The 21,526-nt window shown below is 40.6% G+C and overlaps 1 protein-coding gene across 4 annotated transcripts in view; it reads left to right on the top strand.

Moving 5' to 3' along the window:
* The first annotated feature begins 10,942 nt into the window (after positions 1-10,942).
* Positions 10,943-21,526, top strand: part of ABCC3 (ATP binding cassette subfamily C member 3) — an 85,784-nt gene continuing 75,200 nt past the window's right edge. For all 4 annotated transcript variants that reach the window (XM_032210243.1, XM_032210244.1, XM_032210245.1 and 1 more), the window contains exon 1: positions 10,943-11,408. In XM_032210243.1, coding sequence (XP_032066134.1) covers positions 11,379-11,408 — 30 coding nt within the window. In that variant the 5' untranslated portion in view covers positions 10,943-11,378. The remainder of the gene's footprint in view (positions 11,409-21,526) is intronic.

The following is a 21,526-nucleotide window of genomic DNA, read 5'->3' as shown; positions in this document are numbered from 1 at the left end:
AGGAGACAAGCAACTTAGAACTAAGGAGAAATTTTCTGACAGTTAGAACAATTAATCAATGGAACAACTTGCCTCCAGAAGTTGTGAATGCTCCAACACTGGACATTTTAAAGAAGATGTTGGATATCCATTTGTCTGGTGTAGGATTTCCTGCCTAAGCATAAGATAATTTACAGGACTTGCCTTTCACTGGCGAGCACTAATTGTACTAAAGAATCTTTGTGTTCCCCTTTTCCCAGCCTAGGAAAAAAGAAAGGAAAATATACTGTTCCCTTTCTTCTTTCTGTATAACAGCTTACAAATGATTCCCAAACTTCTGTAGTAAAAACTTGGTTTTGGTTTTCTCATTTGCTAAATTTTCCAAGGAGGATATAAAAAGATGGCCACAACATAGAAATCCCCGTTTTTCACATAGATAAGACCATGGCAGCCAACCCCTCTCCTCATTCTCTGTCTCATTTCTTCTTATTCACAGAAAAACTATGATCTCTTATTTTTATCCAGAAGAGAAGATATTCTTGTTCAAATGAGCACCTCGGTCTTCTCTCTCCCTCACTTCTACAATCACACAGAAGCTACTTCAGATTCCATTCAAACCAAACCAACAGCCAAGGACAGGTAAACTCCTTTTTTCCCACTTTCCAAAATGATTTAGAAACTAAGTCAGTGATGACTAACCTTTTTGTCGCCGCGTGCCAAAAATGTGCATGCACCCATAATGCAATGTGTGCATTCCCCCCATGCATCCCACCCTCCTGCACATTTGCATGCAATCCCCGTGTGCCCCACCCCATGCACTGCCATGCATATGCATGCATGACCCCCTGCACTTTCCCCACCCACACACATGCATGTGTGATCCCCGTGCATGCGCATGCACACTCCACAATTGCATCCCCCCCCCCATACACGCGCAACAGAGACCCAAAAGCCAACTAGCCAGTGGGATGTGCTTGTGCAATGAACTTGAGCTGAGGCAATGGCTGGCATGCCCTCAGAGGGGGCTCTGCATGCCACCTGTGGCACGTGTGCCATAGGTTCGCCATCACGGAACTAAATAAAAACCTCTCTGTATACATTCTTTTCTTGAATTTTCTTCATGAACTGAACAACATCCAGTTCCTTCTTTGAAAGCTTATTTTGTGCACGCCTTGCTACTTTCAGTCAATTTAATGCAACTAATCATTGTTGCTTAATCTATTAATCTCTATTACCAAGATTTCTACCTTAGCCTTGAAACCACTAGCTCACATCTCTGGGTTAGACTATAAATGTTAACCTAAACATTCAATAAATGATCATGTAATTGCCTTGTACAGCCTTAAACTCTATTGATTGCTTATTAATTATACCTTTATTTTTGGACTTCTTAATCTGTACCTTTGTTTAATTACCATTGTCAGCCCTTCAAGGTAGGCTACATCAGGAAATACACCAGAACTACTAGAACTTCATTTGATGTGTAGAGTACAAGGTTACCTTGAAAGCTGTCCTGAGTTTCCCTGTTACACTTTACAGAGTCCAGGTGAGGTTATCTTTCAACTGCAAACACCTCCTGTATATCATTGCCAACCTTATCTCTGTTTTTCTGCATATTTACAGTGTTAAGGTCCCAAAAGTACTGATTCCGTGGGGAACCTCAGTTCTTTGCATTACCATCATATCTACTCAAAGTAAAACAGGTGACACAAGTACATATTATTCAACCTACAATTTTAGCCCTTCCTTTTTTCCTAGAGTGTATAACTATTGGGCGTTGTTTTTTTTGCTTACGTTCCACAACTCCAGTCCAAAAGATCAGGCCAGCCTCATTCACATCTATTGCATCTCTCCCCTTCTTAGTTTCCCAGCCATGCAATATTTTTCTTTATCTCATTTCATCCATTTTTGTCTCTGGCATTCCAAACTACAAACTTTTTCCATCAGATGGACTTATTGACCTCTGTCCCAATCTATTACTTTTATTCTCTATTAAGGCTAATTTAGTTAATTATTTTACCTTGTGTACTTTGTTTCAATTTATCATGAAGAATGGCACACAAATATTAAGCATCTAAATACAATTCTATGTTAATGCTACCCTTTTTATTAATATATACAAATCAGCATAGAAACATTTCATACAATTTTCTCTTTAGAGTCCTTGGTGATTTCTAAACCTGGCAGTTTGCTTGCAGACATTTCAGTATCTGATGATTTACCTGGTTGGGTAATGAAACATCTGCAAGTCAAACACGAAGCTCAGAGAGTATCAAGGTCTCCACAGTTCAACTTTGACCTACCAATATTCTCTTCTATTGGAATCTTCTCTTTCTTGGAAAGATATATGGCGCACCTGCTTTGTTCTTTAAATGGCTGTGGAGAATTCTGGAACATTTGTAGCCAAGAGTCTCATCATTTTCTTCTCAAGAAAATGTTAAATGAAAGCCAGATGGTTTGACAGTGGTTTCAGCAAGACACTGTAATCAAAAGTGCAGAAGAGCAGAGAGAATGTTCAAGAAAACAATGTGCATTAAGCCCTTGATGTATATTTACACATGAAATGGCACCAGGCATCTTATGCAACAGGGGATCCCATCAGGAAGCCTGAAGCCTGCTTTCTTCTTATTAATCACTTTTTAGGATTTGGCAGGACTGTCCCAAATGTGCTTTTCCAGGAGGCAACTGGACTTTCTTGTTGTTGTTGTTGTTTTTGAAGACGTTTTGCTTCTCATCCAAGAAGCTTCTTCAGCTCTGACAGGATAGTGGGGAATGTAAGGATTTATATTATTAGCAGACAGCTGGTCTGCATCCTTTTAGAGGGTCATTGAAACACTTGGAGGTTTAACTGTATCCTGGGGGGGGGTGTCACCTGAGTAGTGCTCCTGGTTCCTGTAGTCTGCAGTCTTTCCTCTGAAACCCATTCCTACTCCCACACCATTCAAAGAGTGTTCATCCCAAATTGTATAGCTAGAAGTCTTCAAAGAAAAAAGAAAGAAAGTTCAGTTGCCTCCTGAAAAAGCACCTTTGGGACAACCATGACCTGGATGACTGAGCATCTCTACAGACTTTGAGTGTTGCGTTGCTTTCCTGCTGTGTCTTGGTCTTTTTGCAACTTTCCAGGAGAACATGACCCTGATTCACTGAGGGGTTCCTGCCCAAGAGGCAAGACATATGGCCAACAGGAGGCACTCTTGAACATCCCATAAAGGTTCAGTAAGCACTGACTCCTTTACTGCATAATTTTAGCAGCCACCTGCAAAGGCAGAAGTTTAAGAGAAGAGATGCCCTCCCAACTATAGCTGCACTGAAGTCAGCTCCTGATGTTTTCTCTCACTGAAGTCACCTGGGGAAATGTGCTTCAGTCTGAACCACCTGGAAGGCTGCTGCCAGCCTGGAACACCTGGCCTCATTAACCTAGCAGGAGAAAAAAAAAAAAAAAGATCAACCTAAGCAACTAGAAACTGCTCACCAGCACAGCTGACGCTCACAGTAGAACAGACACTCCATTCAACTTGTCTTTTATTTTATTTAATTATTAATCAAATTTACACACCCTTCTCAATGAAGGCAACTTTGGGTGGTGCACAACAATAGGCATTTTCATGACAACTGGCATCTGGAACAGAATATGTAATCTATTTGCAATGGTGAAGCCTTTGATACAAACAAATTCTTTCCTAAATATTGAGGAGCAGAATACTGACTGGATTGGATACCTCATAGTACAAACTCTAATAACGCCACACGGAGGGAGATATTTGCTCTCCATATATTTGGGACTTCTGTCTATTAGACCTGTTCATTGACAAGGGATAATGGGTACTATGGTCCATAACTTCTGGAGAGGCCCACAAACGACATAACACTGTATGAACACTTGTGAATGTTGTTCAGATTTTAACGTTCACCAGCTACAAAATCACCACACTTTTTTAGGCAATGGGTAGAAATTGCTTGGACTGCCAAAAACATTAATTAACTTTGACCTACTACCTTCGTTTTCAGCTTCCTTTTTCTACAGCAGGATTGTTCACATTTACTACATTTACAAGTAGTGCAAAGTCTGATGGCCAGACTGGCTTGGGATTTGAACTAGAACTTAGAACTTTTAGAAGGCACAAAAGAGAGAAGGCTGTTTTTATGAGATCTCATACGAAAAGAAATATACATCAGCCTCTGGTATTCTTTAGGTGTGGCCTGAGGAGACCATAAAACCAAAGAGAGTCTGATTATTCTTTAAACAAACTTTTTTTTTATTCTTCTTGAAGCAAAGCGTCCCAGGTAAAAATTATACTCAGATTGTTTGGCTACTTAAGCTATATCTCTATTTTTCAGGTTAATAATAAAACAGCCACACAGAGCTGTCCAAACAGTAGTTTCGGGAAACATTTACATCAAGATAACTCTGTTTCACCTTTACCTCAAAAACTTAAGTATGCAATGTGTGCCACCAGGTGTTTTCTGGGCATGAACATTCGAAGCAAGTGTTGAGAGATGGAATCACTTTTGAACTACAGCTCTCTCAGGGAATACATAGTTGGTTGTAGGGTACCCCAGTCTTAGACCCAGTAATCTTCAATATCTTCATCAATTATTTAGATGAGGGGATATATGGGGAACTCATCAAATTTGCAGATGACACTAAGCTGACAGGAATAGCCAACACTCCCGAAGATAAGTTTAAGATACAGGAGGATGTTGACAGACTTAAATATTGGGTGCTATCTAAGAAAATAAAATTCAGTGGTGAAAAAAGTAAAGTTCTACATTTAGGCAAGAAAAACAAAATGCACAAGTACCGTATATGTGGTACCTGGCTCAATAGTAGCAACTGTGAGAGGGATTTTGCTATCACTTAAATATGAGGCAACAGTGGGTTGCAGTTGTTAAAAAAAATCCACAATTCTAGGCGCATTAATTAATGTGCCTTGGTAAGACCACACTTGGGTTGTTGCTGTGGGGAAATAGGAGGTGGAGGAAGAAGCATTAGATATCTTTGTCTTTTTGAGATTTTCTTTTATATTATATCATATTTTATTATTTTTATATTATTTTTATTTTATTTTTATTTTATTTTTATTATTTTATTATTTTATTTTTATTTTATTATTTTATTTTTATTTTATTATTTCATTTTTATTAAATTTATTTGCTATTTATCTCACCACAAGGTGACCAGAATAATAAAGACAGATAAAAATATATTTTTAAAAGTTTCTGGAGATCTGTATGTCAGAGATGCAGCATTCAGAACCGGCTTGTTATGAAATGATAGATGTGGTGGAATATAGTCAGAGGTGATATTCAGCAGGTTCTGACCAGTTCTGGAGAACATGTAGCGGACATTTTGAGTAGTTGAGTAGTAAATACCACCTCTGACTGGCCCCACCCCCATCTATTCTCTGCCTCCCGAGTCCCAGCTGATCAGGAGGGAATGGGGATTCTGCAGTATCCTTCCGCTGCCATGCCTACCAAGCCACACCCACATAACTGGTAGTAAAAAAATTTGAATCCCACCATTGAATATAGTCCAGTCTCAGGTGGGAGGGGCTGTTTCCCAGAGGGCAAAGACATAGTGGAGCTTGGAAAATCTGGTAGGCAGGAAGAGGAAAAGACGCAGTCACCCTAGGAATTCACAGAGTATATCTAAGTGTTATGCAGACAGTTTGTAAGATGACAACAATTAAAAAAACTACTGAGAAGTAACTCCACAAGCAGTTCTTGGTTCTTTGAGCCTGACATTAGTTTTTAATGACTTTTTCTCAAGTAACATGTTCAGTTTTTCAGAACAGTGACTTTTTCAGAAGAGTGAAATTAATTTCTGTAAAATGCTACATTGGTTGTTAGCTTGCTAGATGCAACCTTTATGCAATTGTTTCAGAAGTATATGTACAGGTACTCTTAGATGGTATTTCTCATCCTAGTTAGTCCTGATTTACAGCAGGTGGCACCACCTAGCTAATCTTGGCCCATCCTTAAGAAAATTCAGAGTCACTGAATTCAGCATTTGAATGGGAGGCCACTAGAAAATCCAAGGGCTCTAGGCTAAACTGAGACATTTCCCAGGAGACCTGGAAGAAGACAGTGGCAACCACCTTCCATGTCCTTGACTGAATTGTGTCCATAGAGCTACTACGGTAGTAAACTCAAGTAATTTTTATTTTTAATCTAGCTCTGAAAACTAGGGCAAGGGTAAAGATCAGAGGTGATATTCAGCCAGTTCTCTCAAGTTCTGGCAAACCGGTAGTGGCAGTTGCGGGAGGCTCTGCCCACCCACCCCGACATAATGCGCAAGCACTGCACATGCACAGGTGGTGTGCATGCGCAGATGTGGCGCATGCAAGCGAAGCGTGCATGTGCGATGCTCACATTTGCAAGTCAGTAGGGAAGATAAGTGAATCCTACCACTAGTAAAGATGGCTAGAAATTTTAAATAAAAACATGATTTTTCGTGTAATTCCAGCTTGATATTTTACACTTTTGTTTTGGAATTTATCCCAGCAGGCGCTTGCCTATGTTTCTTCACAATGAATTTAGGATAATTTCCATTTAGGTACACACAACTTCATGGACAAAAATGTGTATTGAATGCCTCCAATGTTAGGTCCCTAATCTACTCATCAAATCATACAACGGGACCTATATACGAATTTCAGTGGCAGAAATAGAAGATAAATACTAGGGTAATTTGAGAAGGCAAAGTGATTGCACATATATAGTCCTATTTGCAATTTCCCTTGATATTTTTATGTACTTTTATGTAATTCTGGAACTGATTTAATTGGAATTTTCCTGCTAGTATCTATAAATGAGTAAATTTTCTAAAGAAATGTCTTTAAATATCTTTAGAGATAGAGAATAGCTCTAAAGTTATAATCTTATGTAGTATCTCTGAAGATACAGTCGCGACATGTTCCAGAAACTTGTCCTGCAGCTAATGCCTCCTATTAGTTGGGTTCATATGTTTTCCTTATAGAGAAAATATTCTAGTCAGCAATCAGGCTACTTAGCTAACAGTGATTTTTAAACCTCTCTCAAGCCAGAAATATATAAAACATGATTTGATAACTTTAAAATGCATGAATTATAAATTATAAGTATGTTACACGGGGGGGGGGAGCATTGATTTTATCTATTATGTCACATAATTTAACATGAGCTGGGTCTAGAGTTGCCTTTCTCTAAATATAAAAGTATTACACCTTCTTGATCTCAAGCAAAAGTCCAGGAAACCAAAATTATTGCAATCTGGTACCTCTTGTACTGGAAGTCATTTTCATTCTTTTTCCCTTCCCCTGCAGCCCCCATAACAAAGTCATGTTGCACTAAACGGGAAAAAACAGGAAGAAAAGTTGACATATGTTTAAAAGCGGCTTGTCATTAATAAAATGTAAAATTAAAACAGGTATTACTATTATGACTCAAGAGATTATGAATATGGAAAATGGACTCTGGTTAGAGGTGAACCGCTTTTTTAATTACATTAAATTAAATTTAGCTTCATAATCACATTAAATTTAATTTGCTTTATTTTATTTTTAATGGCGAAATTTCTAAAACCCACATCACAAGCAAAAGAAAGAATAGCAATTATGCAGTGGAGGAAAACACTCTAGATATATTATGGTGAATAAAATTAAATAATGTGACAAAAGAAAAAAAGCCAAGGGAAAGAAGATGCTATAATATCTATAGATAATTTAACAATATAAAGTTAATTCAGTTCTTATGTTTATCATTAAATCTAGAACATGTAGGAACATATTGCATCAACTTATCATTCTGACGGTAAAAAAGTAAGACTTTTCAAAAATAGATATCCACATTCTGCAGTCAATCTTTAAAATCAAAGGAATAAATTTATTTCCATTTGCATAAAATTATCCTTTGTCATGAAAATAAAAACATGAAAACTGTTTTAGGATTATCTACGTACATATTTCCTCCAGTAAAATAAGGGAGCTGCTAGATATCATGTTACAGTACAGTAGCATCTTAGGTGAAAACTGCCCCATTCATTACATTTGAATTCGTTCAAAGAATGTGTATCATTGTTGGCTTTCAATATTCACATTTGACTTTATAATAATTAGGTACTAACAGGACAATGGCTTCAACAGGAAATGGAACAGATAACTGCGTACAAAAATACACACTTTATCTTAGTTGGAAATTGCATTAGTCCTATGCTAGCTTAGAAGGTTCAACAATGTCATTCTTTTACTTCAAGTAAAAGATCTCTATTTTTCGTGTTTCCATAAGAATATCAAATGGAAAAACTCATCAACTTTGTCAGCTAAATCTCAGCTGTTCATATAAATTTGGTTGTGTTCATGTCAAGGTATCAATTGCTTACTGCACTAACCGCAGCACACTTCAATATTTTAAAATTTATAAATCATAATTTATAAACACACCAACTAAGTTCTTACTACATGCTAAATTCAAACTAGCAAATCCTATTTTATCCTAGCACATTCTGTGGACCCATCAAAATAATCCTGTCTGCAATTTTCCCTAAATTTAATGCCCATAGTTCACAAAACAATGGGACTAAGATACAACAACAGCCAAAGCCACTCAACTAAATTTTATCCTGGGATGTTATGCAACTTCCACTATTTGGCTACTTGGTTCAATGTGTTGCAAAAACTGAAAACATACTGTGTAAACACAGCAACAAAGGACTGTGCTCTTTTACCAAGGATTAATTCAACCATTGTTTATTCAATTAACCCAATATTCTGGGTTCACAAGAAACAATGAACTATGTACGGACCATACAATGCTGTACCCAATCAGTTTTTCCCCCCAAACTGGATGGGAAAGACAAAAAAATAATAATTCATTTGAACACAATTGTTTTTCTATCATTAGAATCTCTGGATCAGGGGACCTTGGACTGTTGGTTTTTTTAAAAAATAACAGGTTCCATGGCTTGAAAATATTGGGAGATCCTGTAGTTTTCAAATTGGAGGCATAGGATATTTCAAGGAGGCCAGAGATTAAAATACTTTGATGAAATGGCTGACAATTTTGAAAAACAGTCTCCCAGTTAAATAGTTTGCTCTGTAAATGAATGAAACATAATTACCAGATAATGCAACCCCTGTTGATGGCTTTTGTTACTAATGGTTTTGTTAATAATAAACTCTATTAACTCGTTTAGAGAAGAAATGCTTTTCACTCAAAAGTTTAAAACAGATCCTAAAGGCGAAATTACTTTTGAAGTAGTAGAGAGTTATTTCGGGGAGAATCTTTCAAGCACATTGTGGCTTATGCTACTGGTGGTGCTATTTCCATGACAGGTGGATATGGAGGATTTATTTTTGAAAGTTGCTGTGTGCATTTAGTATTTTGTGTTCACCGCTTGGTTCACTAGCAACATTTGATTTTTTAAAAAATTGGCAGGATGTTTGCATGAGTCTCTAAGTGTTGTAATAAAAGTAGTCAACGGTATAAAATTGAATCCACTTCAAGATCATGCTTTGAGAGCTTTGCAAATGAGGAAGACTTTTAAACTCATTATTAAAAAAAAACTTTGGTGGTTATCAAAGGGGAACTGCCTTTGTTGTCTTGTTGCTTTGTGGGAGACAGTTGTGGGTCCTTGTCCCTCCCCTGTAGTAAACAAAAAGTAGATTACCTCCACTAAGAGTGTTTCTACCCATGGACTAGTGTCAAGACATTTGTTAGATAAGTAGTTGAAGAGAAGAAAGTATAACCTTTTATCATGTAAAGAGATTATTATGGGGTCTCTTAGAAAGCAGAAGCTGTATGCAAACAGTGTTGGGAATTTGCCCAGTTTTTTTTGGGGGGGGGGCAGCAACTAAGTCTTGAATGGAAAGATGAAAACCTTGTGTATCTGGGTCATTTTGAAGCAGTTGCATAATGATACAGAAGTTTGTTTCTGCGACCTGCTAAATGCAGCTATTGCAGCCTGGATCCATTTCAGGTGAATGCTGACGATGTTCCTGCTACATTAGGGGGTGATGGGACACGACTTGTTGAATTACAGAGCGATGCAGAAACCCAAACAAGCTTTAAGAGAGACCAGCATTTTTGAGCAAACAAGAGTAATTTCCAAAAAGTTTCCATGTCTTTGGAAGGAGAGAAGACTGTTTTTCATAGTGTTTCCCACACAAAGGTGGCATTCTACAGGTTCTGACCATTCTGGAGAATTGGTAGCAGAAATTTTGAGTAGTTTGAAGAACCAGTAAATACCACCTCTGACTGGCCATGCCCCCATCTATTCTCTGCCTGCTGAGTCCCAGCTGATAGGGAGGGAATGGGGATTTTGCAGTAACCTTCCCCTGCCATGCCCACCAAGCCATGCCACACCCACCAAGCCACACCCACAGAACCAGTAGTAAAAAAAATTGAATCCCACCCCTGTATCCCACATTATACTTGGTGGAATCAGGTGAGTTGTTAACACAAGTGTGCAACTACCTGGACATAGTGAAAACAGAGGTAGTTTTCACTTACCATTTACTGCAGTGAAACCTGACATATTTGTGTGTGTGTGTGATTTGTGGTTTTGATAATTAGAAAGTTATGGAAAGATTAGGATTAAATTAGAGAAAGCGGTTCGATTAGAACTGTATATATAACTGCCTAGAGAGATATCGGAAGTCTTTATATTCTCATGCCTTGTCTTTTTTCTTGTTTTCTTATATGCTTTTCTTTTCTATTCTTTTTTGTATTTCTGTATCCATTAACAAAATGTATATAAAATTACATTCAAAGCAAAACCGTGTATATAATTGCCAATTGCATTGATACAAATATTACAAGCAGGAAAAAAAACATATATTCCATTTACAAGCCAAGCATGGGTAAATGTGGAATTTTTTTTCATTACAGTAATGGGACCCGAAGGAGCCTTAAGTAAAGCAGCGGAGGCAGCAGAGGCCTCTCCCTCGCATAGACACTCCTCCCGCTTCCTCTTGTGGCGCTCAGCCAGGCAAAGCAAAATTAGCCCAGGGGTGCCGCTGGCTGCCGCCCTTTCAAGCCAAGAGGGAAAGGCCGGGACGATGCGCGCGTCTCCGTAGAAGGTGGCCGAAAAGAGCCGGGATCGGGGGGAAAAAGGCTCCGCAGCATCTTCAGGAGGGGCCAACTCTCCCCGACCGGGAACCGCTCACACACAACCCCTCCATATCGGGAAATCGTGGCCTATGCAAAGCAGGACCTCAGCTTTTCCCGGCGGCGGCGGCAAATGCGGACACTGCCTGGGCAAAGCCTTTCCCGCCCACCTTCCTGCGTGAAGCGAACATCCGCCACTCGTGACGAAAGGAAAGCGGTGGCATCGGGGACTCCGGGCGAGTCAGCAGAGAAGTGGTCGGGAAAAAGGAGAGCCGGGGGGGAGGTGTCGCTGAGCGGCTGGACCCGGCGCGATTATGGAGGCTTTCTGCGGCTCCAGCTTTTGGGTAAGAGAGCAAGCGCCCGTCCCGGGTATTGAGGCGGTCGGGCGCGTGGCGAAGTGCGGGTTTCCCGGGGTGGGAAGGGAGTTTCCGGAATGCCCCAACGTGGAAAACGCGGCTCCTTCGAAAGGGGAGGAATTGCAAAACAACCGGATCGCGTCTCCCAGCCCGAGCCGGGTGGCGACATTCGGCCGCGCAAATTGAGTTTAAAAAGGGAGGGAATGAGGTGTGTGGAAGGGTGTCCGGGTTTCAAACCTCCGCTAAACTCCTTCAGCCAAGCTTTGGGTGAGCTGCGCGATTCGGTGGTTGGGGATGGAGAAAAGAAAAGCGTGTGGCTCGGAGGTTAGCAAGCCGCTCTGCTCCAGGTCTTGAGTGGTGTTTTTGCTGGGTGTTAAGACTCGAGTTCTGTGGCACCTTTTTTCCTAGAGTTTAAAGGATTTCGCCTGGGGTCTCTTCCCCGTTTTATCTCCAGAGCAGCAACAGGGAAAGTTCCGTGGGCCTGAGAGGGAATAACTTACCCGAAGTCCGTCCTTGAGCTTTCTTTTCCTGGTTGAAGGTTTTTATTTATACCTTTATATTACACCTTTTATTTCGCAGGTGGTAGTTTACCTCTTACACCATCCTGGTGCTCATCTCACACAATTCCTATAGTTACCGGCCGTGCTGTCTAGGGCAGATGGGAACTGAAGTTCCGAAACTCTTCTATATATTGCTACCTCTGAATAACATGCCATACAGACTTTCCGCTGGAGTAAGGCAGGCAGGACTGAGGTGCCTCTAATGTCCGGGTTGTAGAGCTGCTTAAAAATAAAGTTTAAGGTACATCTGGAGAATTCTTGTGATGCATTGATTTCAGCCTTCTTATTTTAACCCAGTGGTTCCCAACCTTTTTTTGGTCATGCCCCACCTAAGCATCTCTAAAATCCCGATGCCTCCCCTGTGGCATATAATTCTTATTTTACTCAAAAAGTGAACTCTACTCACGCAGAGGAAGCCTAAAAGGCCATTAACTTGGTTTAAACAAGGTTCAAATCCCCCCCCCCCCACTGTGGGGCATGGGCCCCATATTGGGAACCATTGCTTTAACCCTACAATAATCCTGTGAAGTAGGTGTGCGTGGTCAACCCAAAATCACCAGCTAAGCTTCTGAGATGTTGGGTGTCCCTGGTCCTTCTTAAGTATCCTGCATTTCACTAGAAGGAGGCTAAACAGTGCAGCAAAATAGTCTTACTTTCAGCTACCGGTAGAATAAATGAAAAATGAGGCATTGTAGTGTGTCTTGTATTATAGAAGTGAAATGTGATGGGGAAATAATAAATTCTTATTCTTTGTTCTTTGAAAATTGAGTTTCACCACAGGTGTTGTAGTGCATACTCCATGTACTGGGAAAGATGTTAGAAGTTTAAGAAATGTATCTATCCAAAACTTGTAACACTTCTCACAGATATGTATATGCCTCTCTTCCAAATGATGTAACAAAGCACGTGCAAACCTGTTTCAGATTCCAGAAACATCAAACTGCATTTTAAGATGAATAGAAACACGACTCTTTCACCTGTTGATTGCCTTTATAAAGGCAAGTGAGGTTACTCCCTAGCACTGCAGATTAACTATAGGATACCTGACTAAACAGGTATTTTTCCTCTCACTACAATTCTATTTTATTGCGGTGCTGTGTAGAACCAATACAAGTTTGAACAAGAAACTTGGCATCTATTCACCAATGATTACAAATGACTCATCATTATTATTGGAATTTCACTCAGTCCTACATTGGATGGATGGACGCAGGTGGTCCTTGATTTATGACTGCAATGGAGCCTACTTAAGATATAAGTCATAACAGTTGTAAAGCAGGTCACCCACATGACTGACCTGATTTTATGATCTTTTTCCAGTCATAAAGCAAACACTGCAATCTTAAAGTGAACTTATTGTTCACTATGGGCCAGTTTTTTCCCCAAAAAACTGGAAGTAAATGCTGGTTTTCAGCAAAACCATCATAAAACGCAGTCATGTGAGAATGGGAGTCTGCAAATAGCCCTAAATGTCAGCTGGGTGTCACATGAACATGGTTGTGTGTGTGTGTGTGTGTTTGTGTGTCAAAACTTCAGAACTGGATCTTTGGTACCCCCAGGGAGGTCCATCCAGTGGTGGGATTCAACTGGTGTAACAACTGGTTCGCTGAGCACCCACTTCACATGCTCCGCGCATGTGCAGTTTGTTTCAAAACAGCTCTAAAGCTTACCTTCTACTGCAGCCCCGGTGATTAAAGCAGCTGAGGCAGGGCAATCAGCTCTGCCACACCTATCAACTGGGCTTCAAACAAAGGAAATATAGGACAGACTAGCGCAGGGGTGCGTGGGCGGGGCCAACTGATCGCCGTAACTACAGGTTCGCATGAACCGGCTGAATCCCACCCCTGGGACCATCATAACTTTGAATGGTCACTAAGCAACTGGTTGTAAGTCAGGGACTACCTGTACATTTTACCCACCAAAGATGTACTGGTTGGTTTGTGTGTGCACTGTAACAATATATCCTCGAGAGAACTGATTCTTGACAACAGTCCATGCAGTTTTCTAGCCAGTAGTTTTGGGAATGTTTGCCATCGTTGTCTTTTCAGAGCTGAAGAGGGGAGTAACTGGCCCAAAGTCACCCAGCTGGCGTTTGTAAACAAGGCAAGACTGAAACTCATGTTTAGGGCAATAATGGGGTTGACTCTTTAATAAACAGCTGCATTCTATTAACTCAACAAAGCCATTAATAACCAGAGGGTTCCAAGAAAAACTGAAATAGGTACATTTGCTGAGACTGGCCAAAAGTGTTCCTGGCTGCAGCCTTTACCTGTTGTACTAATGGGAGCCATGATATCAGTTCTATTCCCAGATTATGAGCCTACATGAGACCTGGATGTTTTATTTCCCAGCATCAGCATCATTGGTGGGGGGAGGGGCAGGAGGTTGGTTATGGAGCATCATTGGAGGGAGTGGGGTAGAGTGGCAGTGACCGAGGGCAGGTGGTGGGATGGTGACAGGAGGGTGGGGTGACAAACGGCAGAATGGAGGCAGAGTGAGTAGTGGCGGCAGCCTTCTGCAACAGTCCCAATTTTTTTTAAAATAGTTTTTATTAAACATTATTACCTTTAAAAACAGAAAGAAAAACACAACAACATAAGAAAAGACAAAACATACATAACAATATAAAGTAGATATACAGCCTTTTGTATCGGCATTCATTAGTTATAAATTTTTTTTAGAGTAAAACATACAGATACAAATACAATTTTAAACATACAACCCCCCCTCCTCCCCCCCCCCCCCCCGCGGTGACAGTCATTCACAGCCCAACTTTTTTCTTTCCTTCCTCATTGTTAGGTCTCTAAGCCACATCTTCTCATTACAAAGTTCAGGGATCTATTACAGTACCCATGTTAACTTTCCCCATTTTAAGTCCCTGCTGTTCTCCTTGTCGCCCACATATATCATAGGTTCCAGCTAAGATAATGTTCCGTTTCTCCTTTGTCCCTCAGCCAACCCGTCATTCTGTCCATTTCTGCACATTCATAGATCTTTTTAATTATAGCATCTTCCGACGGTATGGTAGTGGATTTCCAAAATTGTGCATAGGTTATTCTTGCGGCCACAATTATATGTAGGCTCAGATGCCATATTGAACTGCCTATGTTTTCTGGTTTAATGCTTAGTAGAAGGTTCTCGGGTCTCCATTCGATGTTTGCCCCGGTAACCTCTTTTAGCCATTTTTTAATCCTTTTCCAATATTTTGTGGCCTCAGTACAGGACCACCAAATATGGTAGAATGTGCCATCCTTTCTTCCACATTTCCAACACAATGGAGATAACCCAGGGAACATCTTGGCTAACCTCGTTGGGGGGAAGTGCCACCTATAAACCATCTTGTATATGTTTTCTTTGAATGCTGTAGATATTGTAAGTTTAATGGTCTTACTCCATAGATCCCACCATTTGCCCATTTCATTTCATAGCCAAAGTTTCTCTCCCATGCTATTAGAAGGCTTTTGTCCATCTCTTCATTAGCATCTTGGCAGGTCGAAAATTGGTAAATCTTCGATAACATTTTCTTGTCTCCACCAAACAAAATCTTATCTAGCCCCTGAGGGTTTGGGTAGATCCCAAACCGTACCTTATCGCTTTTAAACCTGTTTCTAACCTGTAAATATTCCCACCATTCCAGATTCCTGCCCTGCTGCTCTAATTCCATCTTTGTTTTTATGTTGCCATCTTCTGTCATGATGTCTTTATATGTTATGTTTCTTGTCCAATTAAATACACTGGGATGCGTTAAGGCCTCTAATGGTGCCAACCAGCACAGAACCCTAAGATAGTATTTTTTCCTCATCTTTTCCCAGACCCCCATCAAAATCTTCCGAATATAATGTCCCATGAAGTACCTATGGGGGGTGTCTCTTTTTTGCCAGAGGGAGGCATGCCATCCCTGAGGGAGGTCATGTCCCTCTATAGCCAATAGGCGCCTTCTGCTCAACATCACACAATCCTTCACCCATGTCATAATTGCTGCATTATAGTATGCTTCCCAGTTGGGTACTCCGAAGCCTCCCAGTTCTCTACATTTTTGCAATATTTGGGCTTTAATTCGTGCTTTCTTGCCTTGCCATATAAATTGGGCCACTATTGTCTCCAAAGATTTTTTTAAAAATTTGTCCAATTTAGTTGGTGCCGTTTGAAACAGAAACAAAAATTTTGGTAATACATATGTCTTGACTGTCGCAATCCTGCCCATCAGAGACAGTTGTTTACCACTCCAATTAGTCATATCTTTAGATACCTGCTGTAGCAATTTCATATAGTTATCTACCTTGATAGAGGAACATCTCTCCATGAGCCAAATTCCCAAGTATTGTATTTTATGGGCCATGTTAATCCCTAGCAGGCTTTGTACTTCCCTTTTCTGGTTCAGAGTCATATTCTTAATTAACAGTTTTGTCTTCTCTTTGTTTATACGTAGCCCCGCTATCCTACCGTACTCCTCTATTTTACGTAAAAGTTGTATCCCAGAAGCCATAGGATCCTCCAGGATAAAAACAAGGTCATCGGCGAAAGCCTGGACCTTAAATTCCTGAGCTTTAGCTCGTAACCCTTTAATTTGTGTGTCACTCCTCACTATTCTAAGAAGGGGTTCTAATGTGAGGATAAACAGTAGGGGGGATAACGGGCATCCTTGTCTTGTGCCTTTACCAATCTCAATATCACCCGCCTCTTCTCCATTTACCAATAATGTCGCAGTTTGTCGTACATAAATTGCCCGAATTGCATTTAAGAAATTTTCTCCAAACTTCATATTTTCTAGTTGTGACAACATAAAGTTCCAATTTACCCGATCAAAAGCCTTTTGTGCGTCAAGAAACATAAAGGCCACTTGTTTATCCGGCCGAGCTTCATAATATTCTAAGGCATCCAAAATAATTCTAACATTATCTTTCAAATGCCTTGACGGCAGGAAGCCGTTCTGATCAGGGTGTATAAATTTATTAAGGAAGAATTTAAGTCTATCTGCCAGTATAGCTGCAAAGATTTTATAATCCACATTCAAAAGTGAAATGGGCCTATAGTTTTTAATTTGGGTGCGGTCAGCTCCAGCTTTAGGCAAAAGGGTTATATAGGCCTCAGCCCATGATTTCGGTGCGATAGAATCCGTCAAGACAACATTAAATATTACTATCATCTCTTGTCCTAAGATTTCCAAAAAAGATTTATAGATTTCAACTGGCAAACCATCCATGCCAGGAGTTTTGTTGTTTTCCATTTTTTTGACTGCCTTTTCTAATTCATCTATTGTTATCTTTTGGTTCAGTACCCCTTTTGCTTCATTTGAGATCTTGGGTAGATTTGCATTGTCTAAAAATTCCTTAATTTGGTCCTCAGAAACTTCTTCCCTACTATATAGTTGCTGAAAAAAACCTTGGATAATTTCCTGTTTCTCCCCCTTGGTTTCTACTAATTCCCCTTTACTATTCTGCAGTTGAGCTATATGTCTGCTCTCTCTTTCTTTTTGAAGTCTATAAGAGAGCCAACGACCCGGTTTGTTAGCATGCTCAAAAAAGTTTTGCTTAATCCCCCTAAGTTTCCGAGCGACATCCTCCTGGTCTAGAAGAGAGATCCCGTGCTTAATTCTAGCCATTTCTTCTTTTTTCCCATTATCTAGTGGGTTCTGTTGCAAGGCTTTTTCTACCACCTCCAGTTTAGCTACCCATTTTGCCCTCTCTTCTAATTTTTTCCTGTGTGTGCCTGTTGTATATTTAATAGCTAGGCCTCTCATATAAGCCTTGGCCGTATCCCAAAGTATTTGTGGAGTTACTCCTTTCCTATTTTCTTCAAAAAAAAAACCTCATTTCCCTTTTAAACATTTGCTGAAATTCCTGTTCTTTCACTATCTCTGTATTCATCATCCACCTTCTCTTCCTCCCCTGCCTTACTCCTTTCCACACCAATAAGAGTGGATTATGATCAGCCCAGGTATTAACCTCAATTGCTGCTTCCTTAATCAAGTCCCCAATTTCTGGTGTCAACCAGGCCATGTCGATCCTAGAACAGGATTGATGTCTATGTGAAAAGAAAGTAAATTGTTGTTTCTGTGGGTGGAGTTCACGCCATACATCCTTTAATTCATATTCCTCCCTCATGTCTTCAAAGGTTTTGGGGAGAACTCTCCTCCTTTCTCTTAATTTCCCCCCCTTTTGGATGTTTCCTGGGTTATAATCCATTGTCCTATCTGCCACCGCGTTATAATCACCCACCACACATATGTGGTCATAGCCTAACTCTGCAATTTTTAGATGCAACTTTCTAAAGAAAGTACTTTGGTTGTCATTCGGTGCGTATATGGCCACCAGCAAAATTTTATATCGACCAAATTTCAATTCAACCATTAAAAGTCTACCCTCTCCATCAGTATACACCAATTTAGAATCGATATGGTCTTTAACATACAACACAATGCCCCTTTTCTTTTCATCTGCTAAACTTGTATACATTATACCCAGCCGGGGGTAATACAACACATTTTGCTGGTGGTTCACTATATGTACTTCTTGCAGGCATGTCAAATCACAATTCTTTTTCCGTAGAGCATTCAATATTTTATTTCTCTTTCTTAGTGAATTCAAACCATTTACATTTAAAGAAATTAAGTGGAGTTCATCCGCCATGTTTATTTGTTTAAGGCTTTGGCTTTTGTTGTCTGCCTCGTTTGCGGTCTCTCATCTCTGCTTTGTTTCTCATTTCCCCCTTTCTCATCTCCCGGGACACTATTCTTTCGCTCCTCTCCTCGGCTCTTGTTATCCAATTCTCCATCGTTATTCTGAGTTCCCCTCTTCAACTGGCTTTCCATAAAGTCTTGTGCATCTTGCAATGATTCAATCCGAAACCTCTGGCCTTGCCAGAAAAAAGATAACCCTTCTGGTAAAAGCCACCTATACATCACCAATTTTTCTTGTGGTCCCTTGGAAAAAATTAATTGCCCACCACTGGTCTACACTTTTATTCTAGCAGCATAATCCCATATGAGCTAAAACATCTTGTAACTATTGAGCTTCTGAAGCCATAGCTACTCCATTCTGCATGGACTAAGCTTGGTCTTGATTTTCCTATCTATAGCCCAACACTATTGCTTTGCTTCTAATGGGTTTCCAGATGCAATTCAAGGTCTTGGGTATCCTCGTTCATGAAAAAAGAGGCTAGGATCACCTGTCTCCAAACTTTGGCAGAGTGTGTATGCATTGAGTCCCAAATAAGAGGTAGTATCATCTAAGGCAGTGGTCTCCAACCTTGGCAACTTTAAGACTTGTGGACTTCAACTCCCAGAGTTCCTCAGCCAGCAAAGCTGGCTGAGGAACTCTGGGAGTTGAAGTCCACAAGTCTTAAAGTTGCCAAGGTTGGGGACCACTGATCTAAGGAACCCAGATGTTGTGCAATCTTTGTCTTGCTACCTATCCTATGGAACAATGTTCCCTCTAAGAGGGAAGTAACCTCAATCCTGCCACATCATCCATGAGCAAAGGGAGTTTGGTTTTCATCCTATATATAGGCCTGACTCTTGCCTGAAATGGATCTTAGGTAATCTGTTTTCTCCTTTTTAACTATCACCACAACACCTCTACTACCACAGTCGTGTCAGGAGTGCCAAAGCACTTACGGGTTGAAAGGATTGAATGGTGACATCACTGTTGCCCGGGGGACGCCCATTTGGGGGCTCTTTTCATGTCCCCATTAAGTTGCCCACCAAAGTGGTACCCATTTATCTACTTGCAGTTGCCTGCATTTGAACTGCTGGGTCAGCAGGAGCTGGAGCACGTGGTGGGAGCTCACCCCGTCCCACAGCTGCACCAGGTCTCAAAGGTGAGCCTGCTGATTGTCAGCCCAGCATCCTAACCTAGTGAGCCGCCACTTCTACTAAAAAGGAAACAGTGAAGACTGGGCACTTGTCATCTAATACAGCCAGATTTAAGGATGTCTTCTTGAGCAAGGGCCATGCTGGTGCGTCTTTGGAATAAAGCTCACATGTGGCAGAGGTGGACTCACAAGGAATACTATCCATTTCCTTAAGCTCCACAGGCTCAGATACTTTTAACAGATTAATAGAGTTGGAAGGGATCATCTGGTCCAACCCCCCCACACCCGCTGAAGCTGGAGCCCCCACAACATTTCTGACAAATGGCAGTCCAGGCTCTTCTTGAAAGCTTCCAGTGATGAAGCTCCCACAGCTTCTGAAAACAACTTCTGTTCCATTGGTTGATTGATCTCACTGTCAGAAAATTTCTCCTTATTTCTAGGTTGAATCTCTCCTTGATCAGTTTCCATCCTTGTCTAGCCTTTGGGTGCTTTGGAAAATAGCTTGACCCCCTCCTCTCTGTGGCAGCCCCTCAAATATTGGAACACTGCTATCATGTCTCCCCTGCTCCTTCTCTTCTCTTCTCTTCTCTAGACTATAGTATCACCCAATGTCACCACTGTTACCTATTCAGTGTAACTTTCCACCTCTCGGCAAATTTGAGAGGTTTTATCTGCAACATGTCCTGCTGACTCATCACAATGCTCTGCTATAGATTCTTCCAGCGCATCATTCACAAAAAGGGGAAAGTACCACCAGATGGCAATATGTGGTAAACGCAATAAGGGCTTCAAACTTGAGTTTAAGCAGTGACTGTATCTAGTAATATTCATTTTTTTTTCTGCCAATATGCTATAAATCACTCCATTTCATGCATCTCTTTAGCATACTAGCTTAACTTCCAAGATTTGGTGAGCAGGAAAAGCCCACTCAAGAGCAAACCTAACAACTTTCATGGGTTTCAAATAGGTGCTCAATAGATCTTTCCACAGATCCTTAGGAAAATTTCACAAATATCTTTGAAAGCCCACAACTACTTTAGCTGCCTATGGTGGGCCACTTTATAGGTACATCCTTCCAGCAGAAATGAAAGTGATCTGCCCATGATGAGGGGCTGATAGAAATCTCTCCTGCTCCAACCGATTACATTGGCAGATTATCGGTCAAGAGCTCAGCACCATACATGTTTGAAGTTGTTATTGGGCTTTTAAATAAGGATGAGGATCACTTTTTTTCCTATCATATTAAGCTAGAATGTCCCAAACCTTCGTGGTTCATGATACCCTTGGAGCAGGGCTGTCAAACTCCTGGCCCATGGGCTGGATGTGTCACATGCTGGCCATGCCCACGCCCGGTTTAGCGAAGGGGAAAAAAGTCTGATGACATGAGTTTGACACTCCTATTTTAGAGTCTCAGTAATCTCTTATGGTGCCCTAGGCCAGAAGACCACTCCAAATTCAGCTTCACAACAAAAAATTTAAAATACTCTACAGCACCTCTGTGAATTTATTACAGGCCATGGCACACAGTTTGAAAACCACAGGGCTAAACTACAACTTGATTTGGTTGTCACTTTGCATGATATGTGAACTGTCTCAAGGAAGAATTATGGTGTCTATATCAAAGAGAATAGATTCAAATATGCTGAGCTAAAAATAAGCAAGCCTTGATATTAGCATAAGGATGTATAATTGGAGGCCTCCTGAAGCTCCTGCAGCTTCAGATGCAGATGCCCA

This window comes from Thamnophis elegans, chromosome 2, assembly GCF_009769535.1.
Source record: "Thamnophis elegans isolate rThaEle1 chromosome 2, rThaEle1.pri, whole genome shotgun sequence".
Taxonomy (NCBI): Eukaryota; Metazoa; Chordata; class Lepidosauria; order Squamata; family Colubridae; genus Thamnophis; species Thamnophis elegans.
This window is presented reverse-complemented; position numbering and strand designations above follow the sequence as displayed.